General features: G+C 43.1%; 2 protein-coding genes across 2 annotated transcripts; both read left to right on the forward strand.

Moving 5' to 3' along the window:
* Positions 1 to 4,816: 4,816 nt before the first annotated feature.
* LOC111256213 (dirigent protein 11-like) lies at positions 4,817 to 7,653 on the forward strand. Its single transcript, XM_022823800.1, has 2 exons — positions 4,817 to 5,162; positions 7,194 to 7,653. The coding sequence occupies exons 1-2, from the start codon at positions 4,858 to 4,860 to the stop codon at positions 7,414 to 7,416; spliced, it is 528 nt and encodes a 175-aa protein (XP_022679535.1). The 5' UTR covers positions 4,817 to 4,857; the 3' UTR covers positions 7,417 to 7,653.
* Positions 7,654 to 12,074: 4,421 nt separating this feature from the next.
* LOC105913698 lies at positions 12,075 to 12,434 on the forward strand. Its single transcript, XM_012843504.1, has one exon. It carries the CDS (start codon positions 12,075 to 12,077, stop codon positions 12,432 to 12,434), a length of 360 nt encoding a protein of 119 aa, XP_012698958.1.
* The last annotated feature ends 3,056 nt before the right edge of the window (positions 12,435 to 15,490 follow it).

A 15,490-nucleotide genomic window follows, 5' to 3' on the forward strand; every position in this document is an offset into this window, starting at 1 on the left:
ATCCTCGCACAGCGTCGCCATCCTTCGTTCGCCGGCCGAGCCGGGCGCCACCACCCACTTCCCAGATTCGCTAGCTCTGTCACCCGCCGGAGCAAACCGCTGGCACCACGAGCTCCACCGAACTGCCAGGCATCCCCGCCACCGCTCACCAGGAGCACCTCCACATGAAGGCTCGAGCCGCCGCCTTTTTCTTCCACTGGCAAAACTCCGACCACGTCACGTCTACGACCATCTCGTCACCGGTGAGCGTACCCCAATCATCCCCTCAATCCCCTCCACCTCCTATGCCGCCCGCTAGAGCCCCAGCCGCTTGTAGCGCTGGCAAGGACCGCCAGCCGGAGCTGCCCACGCGTGAGAGGAGGAACAAGAAAGCCACAACACTTTTTTCGATGAAGCCCCTGAAGAAATCTATAAATAGTCCAAGGTTCCCTGTGTCTTGGTTCTTTTGCAGACAGACCCTAAAGACCTTAAAATCTCTACACCCAAGTCCTACCTGAAAGTTTTACAGATCTAACCCTAGGCTTTGACCTAATGGTGAGCACTATTCCATGTGTCTTGCCAATCTTCTCTGCTACCCCCCGGAAATCTTATTCACGACTAGACCCTTGAATCTTGTTTAGCTCATAGAATATATGTTTTAGCTCCGTTTTAATTCGGATATGGCAGGAGCTTCAGAGAATCCCAATGCATTCTGCTATATGCTGACATGCTGTAGATGCACTAGTGGCACCCTATCAAAACCTAAGAATGACTAAATTAACAAGCAACTTGGGACTCCATTTTTCATAGAGCGCTTCCTCTTGGTGGCTGACTGGCTGTAGGTTTTAGCTCTCGAATCTCACAAGTATAGACGTAGCTGTAGCATGGGGGTATTTCAATAGACCTCCATACGAGGAACTCAAATGTTCCATGAGGCTTAGCGTTTCCATACATAACATCTTGGACTCTTATTTCTGGAACCTCGTCTTGTGAAGAGCGTTGATACTGATGATAAACAACAAATTCTTCAGCAGGCGTAGCCATTTTCCTAAAATGTGCAAATCTAGCTGTTTGCCTTCAAAAGATCTAATGGATGCTCACCACATTTGGAGACATGGTCCTGCAAAGACCCTCTTAAGAAGGCCAGGACTTTCTTGATTGAATATGGCCGGTAATAATTCTGGAGAAAGATTACACTTTGTTCTTTTTTTTTTTGTCAAACACATAGAAGCCGCATGTGGTGCATTTTAAGATTTTTTTTAGTTAAAGCAATCTTTACTACATGGAAATTTAGCATCTTGCAGCATAAATGCATTTAATTAGTGTCGTTTAGAACCTGCTAACTATGAAACACAATTAAACGAAGACACTGAAATTGCATTCTCATAAGAACTGAAAGGAATCCATAGTCCTGATGATTTCACATAGGAAAAGAGAGCATGCATCATGTAGCATCAAACACAGGGAAACAGCGCGTGCATGATGTACCATCAAAGTGTCAAACTGCAGTACTAGTACAGCACCACAAATGCTTGAAAAATAGCAAGATTTACAAAATTCTAAATTTCTATGTAGTTAGAAAATCAGAAATGTGGCAGCGCACTTTAAGTATTATTTTCTTATAACCAAATCTACATTACATGAGGCTAGTTGCTGGTTTGAATCAGAAATGTGAGAGAGCACTCCAAGAAGGTTTGAATCTTAACATGGATGTGTATCTTATATTTGGGATGGATGGAGTATTGATTAGAAAAGGTGACCTTGATCAACACTCGAGAAAGTCATTTATTTAGTCATATAGATCTGTATCTGAAGTAATTACTCCAAGATCCCTAAAGGTATCTAGTATCCTCGAACCATGAAGTTAGTCAACACTTACAAAGTTATTCATTTATAGTTTTAGATCTTGACATGAATGGAAGTACTTAGTCAATATTAAAATTATCTTTAACCGTCATAAGATGTATACTATATCGATCCGTAAGTTGCATAGCTAGTTGTTCATTTTCTGGTTAAAGATAAATTTTCAAAAAAAAATGCCAGTCTGTTTCAAAAAACAAGAATGAGCGGCTAATTACTGAATTTTCTTACTTTGTTGGTGAAGGGTTCAAAGCTGCCTAATTTTTTGGTTACAATGACCTATCATATAATGATCTAATAAGAGATGTAATAATTATGGAGAAAGAATACACTTCGATCCTTTCTTGTCGTGCATTAAGTTTTTTTATGTTACAACAATATTTTCTACATGGAAATTTAGCATCTTGAAGCAGATTTGCGTTTAACCAATGTCATTTAGCACCCGCAAACTATGAAACACGATTAAATGGAGGCATTGAAATTGCACTCTCAGGAATCCATAAAGTGCCAGTGCTTTCACACAAGTATACACCAGGGAAACAGAGCATGCATGTAGCATCAAACACAGGCAAACAAAGCATGAATCATATACAATTCAAAGCAGTGGCGGAGCTTCAATCAAATATGGGAGGGGAGCAACACTTAGAATTAGAAATTTTGAATCTTAATTGTTGAATTAGAAATGCTACCGTGTTTAACTATTGCAGACCAAAAAATATTTTTGCAGGTTCTTTTAGGAAGACACACTAGCTATGGTTCTGGGCTCTATTGCAGCATACTGATGACCGGAGGGAACGGTTTTGTCAAGACATGCCAACTTCTGGAGTTCTAGAGCTATGCATTTCTTCGCGTCCCATGGATGGCCTTGCTTTTTGCAAAGTGGTCAATAATGTTAAACATGGTGTGTGTTAAACTTTGGGCGTGCTTGTAATATTGGCGGTCTGATGCCTCTCATTTGAGGTGTTTGAAGCTGGAATTGTTTCCATTATCTAACAAAACTTGGTGTAATGTCCTATATATTACTCCATAGACTAAAGGATTACAAAAGTGAAATGGATGCACATCTTATATTTGGGATGGAGGGAGTGTTGATTAGAAAGTGAACTTGATCACCACTTGGGAAAGTTATTTATTTAGTCACAGATCTGGATCTGAAGTAGTTAGTCCAAACTCCACAAGGGTATCTAGTGGCCTCAAACCTTGAGGGTAGTCAATACTTCAAAATTTATTGATTTATAGGTTTAGATCTTGACCTGAGTGAAGTACTTAGTCCATATTAAAAATATTTTTAACCATCATACGATATATAATATGTCGATCCGTAAGTTGAATTGCTAGTGGTTTGGACTTTTGAGCCAACGATGTTGAGGCCACTGTTAATCATTTTGTGTAGCGTCCACTTACAGAACAGCTTTGAAATATATGTGATGATGATTAAAAATATACTTTAGTTTAAACTAAGTGTTCCAGATCAAGATCGATAACTATGAATAAATAATTTTCAAAAGTGATGACTAACTTCATACCAAGATCCATATATAACACTGCGAAATTTAGATCAAGGTCTACAAATACAAATAATCATGACTTTCACAAGTATTGACTAACTTGGGATCAAGGTCAAATTTTAATAAATAGATACTTCCTTAAAACCTTAATTAATATAACCCCATAAGCACATGGATGTGGTCTCCAATACAACACTTTAACTAGATATATCATTATAAGTAGGATGTGTTATATATTATTAAATTATTTTTTATGATAAGTTTTGTAACATTAATCATATGTTGTTAATCAATATGCTACTAATGAGAGAGAGAGAGAGAGAATAGCCAGGTCACATACTCCCTCTATTTGAAACTATATATGAGGCGTATTTTGTTTAATTAGGACATGAGTTTGACCAAGAAATACTCTAATAGTATTACACTTTATGTGATAAAAATGTATTTAGCCAGAAGAAAGAAATATATATTTTTTTGTAAACGAATTTAATTAATGACGTCAACTTAGAGTAATAATTATTGGTGAAAGGCTTATCCTAATAAAACAAAATAAGCTCTTCAGAGGTAGGGAGTATGTATAACAACAAATTAGAAATAATACCGAGTTTAACTATTGCAAACCAAAAAACTTTTTTGCAGGTTCTTTTAGGGGGGACACACTGGCTATGGTTCTGGGCTCTATTGCAGCATATTGATGACCAGAGGGAACAGTTTTGTCAAGACATGCCAACTTATGGAGTCTAGAGCTATGCATTTCTTCGCGTCCCATGGATGGCCTTGCTTTTTGTGAATTGGTCAATAATGTTAAACACACTGTGTGTTAAACTTTGAGGATGCTTGTAATATTGGCAGTATGATGCCTCTCATTTGAGGTGTTTGAAGCCGGAATTGTTTCCACTATCTAACAAAAATTGGTGTAATGTCCTATACATTGCTCCATAGACTAAAGTATTGCAAAAAGTGAAATGGATGCACATTTTATATTTGGGATGGATGGAGTATTGATTAGAAAAGGTGACCTTGATCACCACTTGGGAAAGTTATTTATTTAGTCATAGATCTGGATCTGAAGTAGTTAGTCCAAACTTCGTAGGGTATCTAGTATCCTCGAACCATGAAGTTAATCAACACTTACAAAGTTATTCATTTATACTTTTAGATCTTGACATGAATGGATCGAGTACTTATTAATCAATATTAAAACTATCTTTAAGCGTCATAAGATGTATACTATTTTGATCCGTAAGTTGAATAGCTAGTCGTTCATTTATGGTCAAAGATAAGCTTTCATAAAAATGTCAGCCTGTTTCAAAAAAAAAAGAATGAGCGGCTAATAACTGAATTTTCTTACTATGTCCGCATTGAGCGTAGGAAGCATGTGGTGCATCCGGCAGTCTCAGGACTTAGCACCGCACCCAGCTATAAATACATGGTTACCACTCCAAGTTCTCTCAAAGCAGAGACCTACTCTTTTGTTAGTACCAACGATCTATCTTTTTTGGTGTTAGCCATGACTAACCCCCCTTACTCCAAATTCGGTGCGCTTCGCAACCCACCCCAGGAAAAAGAGCTTTTCTTCCACTTGTACTTGCACCACGCCCATTCGGGAGCCGACCAAAACCAATTCGAGATACTAGCTTCGAAACGTCCCAACATATTGGGCACGACCCTGGTAAATGATTGGCTCATATATGACAAGCGTGGCCAGGGTGCCAAGGTGGTTGCTCGTGCACAGGGGCTACATATCCAGTCTGGCATGAAAGCCAAAAACTGGCGCTCTTCCTTCAGCATTGTATTTGAGGATGCCAACGCCAGGTATGCAAACATTTTGTTTCTTTCTAAAGCTTTAGGTGGTGTTTGGTTAGCTCAAATGCAATGTAATTTGATTACGGAAGGTAACGAATCCCATTACGTATGTTTGGTTGCGGTAGTTTGTAATCAATTGACACTGTAATCGAATCCCTTACCTAAATAATATCTATGCAAGCTTGGTACCCCTCCTCCTCCACCGTAATCATATACAACACTCACAAGCTTGGTACGCAAATTGTTTCTTAACTAGTCTATCAACCCGTGCTCCCGCACGGGCTAATATTTTTAGAATTTATTATATTTTAAAATTATTTAGAAATGAAACTCTTAGCTAATAATTAAAATTGTTTACCTACTACTCCCTTATTTTTTCAATACTTTAACATGATACTTATATAGATATGTACTTATCTTTGTCCAGTTGTGATTGATTTTTAATTAATAATTACTCTATGCACTTTTTCATCCATATTCATACTTTTTCCATTTTGTATCACACCTCCAATCCTCCATACATTATGTTTAGCATACAAATCAATATTTTTCATCGATTCCTCACATACATGTATAAATGGTCTAAATGGTGGCACTCATCATGTGTATATACTTAACTTAGTATTTTTTTATATTAACAATGATATAAATAAGTAATTTAGAATCATATATTAGTTTACTTTTTGACGTTTCTGTATGATGCACATGAAGATAATTAGATTAAGATTTAGGTGTTTATTTTAGGTTATTTTTAATAACGATATACGTGGGTAACATAGATAAAATTTTAGAATGATATTTTAAGTTATGCTTTATAATGATGTGTATTAGTAAATTAGATGAAGATTATGGGGTTACTTTAGATTATTTTTTTATAATAGCTGAGCTCGGTAATTTAGATATATAGGTTTAGAGCTCATTTTTGAATATTTTCACAATGATAGTGGTGGGTAACTTTTTAGAAAATATAATAGATCAATGGCTATAATTATTAGAGATTACACGATTGGTGTTTGATGTTTTTAATTTTTATGAGACTTTATCTCTTTTTTCTAGCTTGTCTCGTGGGAACTAATGCGGAGTCTCCAATGGAAAAAATGAGACTACATTGCTACAAAACTATTACCATAAGCTACCTCTCGTTTGTTAAATATTCGAACACAATACTTATATAGATATATACTTAATATCTTCATCCAATTGTGATAGATTTTAGTTAGTAATTACTCTATAATATTTTCATCCACATTTATAATTTTTAACTTTTCACTTTGCATTGTAGGTATGCACTTGAATTTGTTTAATGAACCCTAAGTTTGAGATACAATTTTAACATAGAAATCTATATTCTCATCACTCTATATCTTTATAAGTGGTGACACACATCATGCGTATAGATCTTAATTATTATATCATATACCAATAGTGCAAGATATAGTGATTTAGAATCATGTATTGTTGTGTATTTTTAATTAAAAATATTTGATTCAAACGTAGGGTCACCTCATGTTATTTTTAATAATGACATGTGTGGGTAATATAGATGCAAATTTAAGGGGTTACTTTAAGTTTTTTAAGTAATAGTGGTAGGCAATTCAGTTGCAAATTAGAGGTTATTTTAAATATTGTTTATAATGGTATAAGTGCGTAATTTTGATAAAGATCAGGGGTTACTTTAGTTTATTTTATATAATGACTTGAGGTGGGTAATTTATATATAGATTTAGGGGTTACTTTAGGCTATTTTCATAATGGCATAGGTGGGTAATTTTTTAGAAAACATAATAGATCCAATGGCTATGATGATTTGAATCTATCGATTGATGGTCGGATGTTTTGCTTTTTTGTAAGAATTTCTAGAATTTCTCTGTTTTTCTAGAGTGTCCACCTAGGAATCCTAGGTGGCTTCACCTGGAGGCTTCAAAAGTAGCCTCCAATTAGTAATAGTAAGATTTCTAAAGCTTTAGTAGTGTTTACGTACGTTATCATTACAATATGTTATAATGCATTTTTACATTAATATTTATTATTACAAAATAGGTTCAAGGGGTCGTCGCTGGAGGTGATGGGTCCTCATATACGATTCGGTCAATGGGCCATTGTCGGTGGGACCGGGGAGTTCACTTTGGCGCGGGGCATCATACACAAGACCGAAGTAGAACGACTACGTGACAAGAACATTATCGAGCTTAAGATCCATGCATTCTACACCCCGATGCGAGCTGAAGCTGTTTCCGCGGGGCAATGGACTCTCGGGCCATGACCAAATAGCTACCAATATCATGATGGGTCTTCGCCTTGTATCCCCTTTCAATAACGCTCCCGTATTTATATGATGTTTAGGACAAGCTACTCGTCGTAAACGTCTTATATCTGAGAATGGAAGTAGTACATGCATGGGATTGTTCAATGCCAGTCCTTCCTGCTTCCATTTCTTGTTGTTTAAATTTGGAATACTCCATATATGCATACAGTATAATAATTATATTGAAGACGACCAGCCGACCATTATCGTCATTGATATTGTGTTCACTTTTTTTACATCAATCAATGTGTTCTACTTTGCCACAATAATGATCGACAAAATGTAAATTAAAGCCCGCTTTGTCAATCGGTGTTTATTTTCACTATCACCTGCTGGCTATGAAACACCATTAAATACAGCAGCACATATCCTTGGAAGGTAGCAATATCAAGGACGTACCAAGAACAACTCAAGAACTCTCTAAATTTTAAATATGTAGTAGATTCTTTACCGTTTAAAAAAGGAACAACAAGAGTAGTGGTTCAAGTCACGCAAAAGGTCTATCAAAAAAAAACCGGAGCTGCTAGCGCCCGAACGTCCAATGGAAAATTTTCCATTGCACGTTTCGACGAAACATTAAAAATTACCTATAGCAACATCAGTGTTTGATGTTTGCAACATGAAAAACAATGTGTAAATAATGACTACGTCGTTCGACTCTGGGGATAGAAAATTCCCGCCCCAACATGAATACTATGTTTCATGCAACATTCACTGTGAAATATATTAAAACAATATTTGCAACATCAATACTTAACTATTGCAACATGTGTCGGAGCGCCGGACGTCTGTTCTATAGCATTACTAGAAAAAAAAAGTCATGCAAAAGGTCAGTCCAGTCAGATAGGCAACAGTCATAGCCCATGTATTTGTTTTTTTAACATTGGGCTCCTTTCAACCAATGTTAGTTGTTCATAAATACTACCAGTACTGTGTCCTGATTGTTTTTTCTTTTACTACTTTCCTTTTACTCTTCAGTCAGATAATATAACTGCTAGCTTTACCGACTTTTCTTGTCTTTGTGTAACGAATCATTCGTAACCCTGCGATTAACTGAGGCTTTATCCTGAGCAACAGATGTTATTTGACAGTGAACAAATAAAGAATATGCAGCATAGTTTTGGCATCGGAAATGCATTGTGATTCCGTTGAGCAACCATAACCCAAACCCGGGAATTTAGATGGGTTGAAACGAATTGAAGATGGAGCAAATTGACACAAGAGGTATAGTCGTGCTTCAGATTGGGGTTCAGAGTCTTGAGAGTTTAGAGGATGGGGCAAACCGGAGACGATTGGAGTTTAGGATATGGATGGATACCTGGAGGTAGAATGCGCCGCCAGCTTTTGCATTGCGACGGCCAGCGGAGCCGGCCTACTGGGTGCCGAGGAAACGATGCGGCGGCCGATGGCCACGGCGGTGCAGCTCGACCCGTTCCGCGGCCAAACACGTGCATCCCGGTCCCCTCCCCGATGACTCCATGCCCACCTCACCGGCGCGCGGGAGCGCCGGCGAAGGCAACGGTAGCTGCTGCGCCATAACAGTGTACTACTTTGTGATCCAAATCAATCGAATGAACAGAGGCAAACAAGAACGAACTTGCGAAAGTACAGCTAATTTGATAGACTGCGCTTGCCACCATTCCCATTTGATTTAGTGACCCCCTATTCTCCAAGCGCAAATGTAGCACCATTCAAACGATTATACGGAGAAAATGAAATTGCACTCTCAGATGAAAGGATTCCATAAATTCTTAGGTCAGTTTCAATGGGAGTTTCATGAGCATTAAATTTGTTACCACATCAGCAAAATTGCTGACTTGGCAATCACAACATTTATGTGATTGCCGTTTATGATCTACGCAATTAGGCTTCCCTGTTCCTAGTCTTCACTCTTGATTCTTGAATCTCAGGTACAGTACAGATCTTGATCATGTACTGCTTCAGTGCTCACATGATGAAAAGCACTTGCACTGTCTGCCAATTACAGAGAAGCCTGATTTGCAAGTAGTCAAAACTTCGCCTTTTCACAGTACAGTAATACCTGAAAGTTGAGGTTTTTGACAGCAGGTAGTGACCTCTTACCGCAATCCATGCTTGTTGCTGATCCTGCTCTGATCGATAACCTGCGCAAAGAAATAGACCATCACTTCGCCGTATTGTGCAGAGCAGAGATGTCATTTGCGCACAGACAGACAGGCCCGCCGCGCGCTGAGCTGAGCTGAGATCACGCGCTATGTTAGACAAGGGCGTGACGGAGGCCGCGATCACCATCGGCGACGCGCCCAAAGCGCGGGCGATTACCTCGGAGGAGAACGAGGGCCACGGCGACGAGGTGATGTCGACACGCGCGCGCCATGGGTCTACGCTGCGCACGCGGGGTATTCCGCGGCGAATATAGGTGAGAAGGCGCCGGGCCGGAAAGAGTCAAGACCAAGTCAACGTGGATCGCCTCGGAATGCCCCACGTGTCGAAGGCGCCGCACCGGAAGGAGCCACTGGGGCACCGGTCATGCTGTGGCTTCAAACACGGAGACGACGACCTGCGGTGGAGGCGCGGCGCATGTGCACGAGGCTGTGGTCTCCGACGACTCTGGGCGCGATGGCAGCAGTGAGCGGGCTGGGGAGAGTGTGCTGGACGCCCGGCCAGGATGGAGTCGGTATGCTCGGTTTCCTCTGCGACGTCTAGCCATGACGAAGTCCATTGTGGTATCACTCCGTCGGGTCTTCTGGGTACGGTGGACCTGGAGGTGGAATCCGCGGCCAGTTGTTGCGGGGCACGGCGAGCGGAGCCAGCCTTTCCGGTGGTGAGGAACGATGCGACGCCCGACGGCAAACGTCAGGGCGCTCCGCCGGATGTCAATATCCCTGGCTAGGAGGGATTTACAAAATGCCCTTTGATTTGGATCGCGATTAATTAATAATCGTGATTCGATTATTTGCATATAGCGCCCAGTAATTTTGCAAAGTGGTCCTTATTTGGGGGCGCTCTCTCTTTCTCCCTTGTCGGCTCATCGTCCAGCTGTAGAGCAGCTGCGCCGTCGTTGTCTTTGCCGGCGCTCCCGCCGGTGAGGTGGACGCTGCTTGGCGAGAGAGTCGTCAATCGAGTCCGAGCTCTATCGCAAGCCGTCAACTTTGACTAGAAGAGGTCGAGCAATAAGCAAGGCCATTCCCTTTCGTCTTCTTCCCTGGCCATGGTTGGGCTTTCACCCAACAGCTGAGCCAGCACGGGTGGAGGGCCGCTTCTTGCCGGGGCGGACAGCGGCAACAGCGACTGTGGACCGGGGTCGGAGGATGGACCGGGAGCAGAGCGCGCGCCGATTTAGGAATCACATTGTAAAATTCCTATCGGGGGCTATATATTCAAATAATCGGATCGCAATTAATTCGCATCTAGATCGGGCGGCATTTTGTAAGCATTCAGATCGTGATTAATAGCCGCAATCCAAATCAGGGGGCATTTTGCATATCCTCCAGACTGGGGACATGGGCATCCGGCAGCGCTATGGTTAGTACTGGTAGTATTTATTAAGAAATAATATTGATTGAAACAGGCCCCAACGGTCAGGAACATATGCATGGGCTATGAAAATTGTCTATTTCACTGGACTGACCTTTTGCATGACTTAAATGAGACTCTTTTTTTGAAATGGTAAAAAATGCGTGACACATTTTATTTTGGAAGAGTTGTTGATATGGCATTGAATCCTTGGCTGAGGCATTTCACTCCTTTGTGCAGATCATGGATCAAGCCGTCACAGTTGGCTGGCAGCTCTGCAAGAACTGGCAGCTCATTCCATACCTCTTGGCTCTAATTGATTCTGGTTTGTCCCTGACGTCTGATCTCCAATTACCTTTGCATCCACTACGATCGTCGAGAAGGTAGGGGTTGTGCCCTGGTAGCCCTGGGAACAGGTGCACCGGTACCCGACGCCGTTGGTGGAGTTGACACAGTCGCTGTTGGCGCTCCGGCACATGTAGCCCGTCTTGTTGCGCTTGGCGGCGTCGCAGTTGGCGACGTTCCGGATGGCTCAGTCGAGCACGACGGGCACGGCGAAGTCATCCGTCCGGTTGAACTCCGGGCGGCCACGGTAGGTGTTCTCGTACCGGCAAGCCGTCGTGTTCTCGAGGAAGCTCCTTTGGCTCTTCCGTGGAGAATATCTTGAACCCACCGCCACCTCCGTCTCACCAGTGACCACATGCTCTGTTTCTCGGAAAAGCAGGCAGGGTGGTGATGCTGAGCATGTGTTCAGTTGCACATCTCAAGCCTCAACTTCTAAAAGATAATGCCGTGTTGCTGTGATTCCCGAGTCAAGTTGTTGTCAAAAGATAATGCATGATCGATCCACGATGCTTGCCTGGTGGTGGTGGGTGGCATCTAAAGTCACGCACTGCACGCTTGTCACCTCGGGTCCCATCTCCTCTCTTTTACATTTTTTTTTGTTTTTCCTGCAGCACAGGACACATTCAAAAAATTCACAGCACAGGATATGTTCCTGCCTGGTGGTGAGGATAGGATTGGGAGGGACATGGCGTATCTGTCAACCTCTTGAGGTCTCTATCTCGATCTAAACACAACAACCCTCGATCCACCTCCGTTCATGTGCCATGGAGCGAGCCATGGTGAGCGCGGCCACCGGAGCGATGAGCTCCGTCCTCGCAAAGCTGGCGGAGCTGCTCCATGAGAAGTACAAGCTTGCCAACAGGGTCCGCAAGAATATCGAGTTCCTCAGGTCAGAGCTCAGGGCCATGAATGACCTTCTGTATGTGATGGCAGACATCGAGGAGCTCAACGCCGTCAACAAGGGGTGGCGGGACAGGGTGCGGGAGCTGGCCTACGACATCGAGGATTGCATCGATCTCTCTGTGGCCCGGCTCCATTGTGCCGGCGGCGATGCCAGCAAAGGCGGGTTCTTCGGCCCCAAGCAGCTGGCACGGAAGCTCAAGAAAATCAGTGTGTCTTTTCAGATCGCTCACTAGATACAAGAGCTCAAGGCTCGTGTCTTTGAGGAGAGCGATCGACAGAAGAGATACAAGCTTGATGGCCTCATCGGATCCAGCTCCGATATATTTGTAGATGGAAAAAATGATTAACATATATTTGTATTCGTTTTACCTAGAATAGTTGTATTTTTCTCATAATGCAATATGTTTTCATTTTGATTACTATTACACCAGATCAAGTTACATGCATAGTTTTTCCCTTACAACATATAGTTTATCAAATCGGCTGGTACATTGCTGTAGTGGATGATATATGGCACTCCGATCCATGGAAGATCATTGGACAAGCATTGGTCAGAACTAGCCCTGGTAGCATAATAACCGTGACAACATGTCTGAAAGATGTGGCCGAGTCATGTTGTTCTTCTCACGGTAGTCGTGTTTATGATATGAGACCTCTAGACGACAATGACTTTAGAAGGTTGTTTTTCAAAAGAATTTTTGACTCTGAAGATAAGTGTCCTCATGAGCTGGAAAGGGCTTCTGAAGATATACTGGAAAAGTGTGATGGCATACCACTTGCAATAATTTAGCAGTTGATGTACCACAATCTGCTGATCACTGGAACAAGGTGAAAGAATCTATAAGTTCACCACTTCCCGAAAATAAGTCTGTTGAGACCATGCAATTTGTATTATCACTCAGTTACTTTAATCTCCCACATCATCTAAGAACTTGCCTGTTGGACTTGAGTGCATTTCCAGAAGATTGGGTAATCAAAAGCGATTATTTAATAGGCAGATGGATTGCAGAAGGATTTGTTAATGCAGAACCAGGAGGGAGTCTATATGAAGCAGGGCTAAGGCATTTCAATGATCTGATAAACCGCAGCTTGATCCAACCATGGGATGAGCTGAGAGGTGTGGTGCAGAGCTGTAGAGTTCACGATGTCATCCTTAATTTCCTTGTGTCCAAATCAGGTGAGGAGAACTTTCTTACTTTGTTGGACCCATTCGGGCTCCCAACTTCTCTCCATAGCAAGGTTCGTCACCTATCTCTCCGGAATAGCTACCAAGAGAATGTAGTTTCATGGATAAAGTCTATTAAGCCTTATGTCCGGTCACTTTCATGCTTTATGGATTGCAACAAAGAATTGTTTCCTCTTACGGAATTTGAAGTTGTACGTGTCGGGCATACTCCCCAGGCCCACGAGTAGGCCTTGGACGGCTCACTAAGGGACGTACTCGGACAAGATCAGAACAAGGATAGGCGTATCCTTCTCGGACTAGTCTTGTGTATTATTTGGAAAACGACTCGGGCCATCACCGAGTAGAACTCTGTAATAGTACCCGACTAGGACTCAGACTTGTAACCCTGCCCTCCCATGTATATAAGGCCGGGCAGGGACCCCCCTCAAGACATGAGGTCATACATCAACCCCCAAGATCAATACAAACCAACACACAGGACGTAGGGTATTACGCGATCTAGCGGCCCGAACCTGTCTAAATCGTGTTCCTTGCGTCACCATTGATTCCTTGATTCTCGATGACCCTTACCGCATAAAAAACCACCTAGGGTACCCCTAGGCGGGTTGCCGGTCTAAAACACCGACAGCTGGCGTGCCAGGTAGGGGCGCTCGTCGAGTTTCTCAGCGTGAACTCAATGGCGAAAGTCATTATCAGGCCTGTCTTCTTCATCGAAGCTGGCGCCACCTTCGTTTTTGGATCCTGGTTCTACGTCGCCGAAGGCTCGGGACCGTTCCGGCGCCAGATTGTCGACACTCAGGAGAAGAAACCAGAAAACCTGACCAGAAAAAATCAAGATTTCAAAGTCAACAAGTTCGACTTCGACTATGCGTCGAATTCGACTTCGCCTCGGACTACTCCAACGTCTCCCTCAGGGGTCGGGCACTCCTGACCCAAGGACTCAGGGTCGGGCGAGGCGGAGTCTCGCTCAGGGGTCAGGCACTCCCGACCCCAGGACTCAGGGTCGGGCGAAGCGGAACTACTCCTCCCAAGGATCAGGCACTCCCGACCCTAGGACTCGGGGTCGGGCGAGGCGGAGTTCCGCTCAGGGGTCGGGCTCAGCCGACCCCAGGACTCGGGTTCGGACTCGCTCCGGACTCGACGGCAACAGTTAGCATCCAAATCGGTTTCGACTTCAATGCGGTTCCCACACGGACTCCGCAACGCAACCAAAGTCCACCAAAGTTTTCTTGCTCAAACCCGAGTCGACCTCGGGCATGAAGATGTTGACTCCGACTCATCCTACTCACCAGAGATACCATTATCTGGTCCAGCCCAAGGGTTGGTACTAACTTTGACACCCCAAGGCAGATTCGTCCACTGGCCGGGATTGCGACCATCTCTTCTCGACCGTGACTACGACTCATGCCTTGTCGCCCATATAGACAACCTACCATTTCAAGAAGGTGTTCCACTCACTTCCAACCACGAAGAAAGTTATACAGAGATTGCAACATCAAGCTCCGGAAGCTACTACCCGGACAGGGAGATACTTGTTATCACTCAGAACAACAACCCAGGTACTAGCCTGAACAGAACCCCTAGGCGATTGGCACAAATCGACTACATCTCTGAAGATGAGTCTACAGCTGACGCCCCTCACAATGAAACTTCCGAACAGCGCAACCAACGAAGGGCGCGCAATGCCACTCGAGCAAAGCAACGACAGTCGATGGCTACAAATATTCCTATTACAAATCTTGAACGGGCTTTCAACGCAGTCCAGGCTCAGGAGCACAATACTCCACTCGTGGCTATCGCTTCAATCAACCTTTTAATGACATTGATGCCTCAAGATAAGGATAACGCAGCCACAGCTCAACTCGTGCAGCGTGGCAATGGACTAATCGCACAACTCGCGGAGCAAGCTTACAAGCTACTCGACAAAGAATCACCAATCCCATCCGTTCCTCGCATTACATTGCATCAAGACGGAAGCAGGGGGGCTGCAGATAAAAATGCCACCCCACGAAACGACGATGCAGTCAACCAACCCCGGCAACACAGCCTAGGTCCAAGCAAGCATAAAGCTCCTACTCGACAGAAGGATGTTGGTGAGGTCAG

This window comes from Setaria italica, chromosome II (assembly GCF_000263155.2).
Source record: "Setaria italica strain Yugu1 chromosome II, Setaria_italica_v2.0, whole genome shotgun sequence".
Taxonomy (NCBI): Eukaryota; Viridiplantae; Streptophyta; class Magnoliopsida; order Poales; family Poaceae; genus Setaria; species Setaria italica.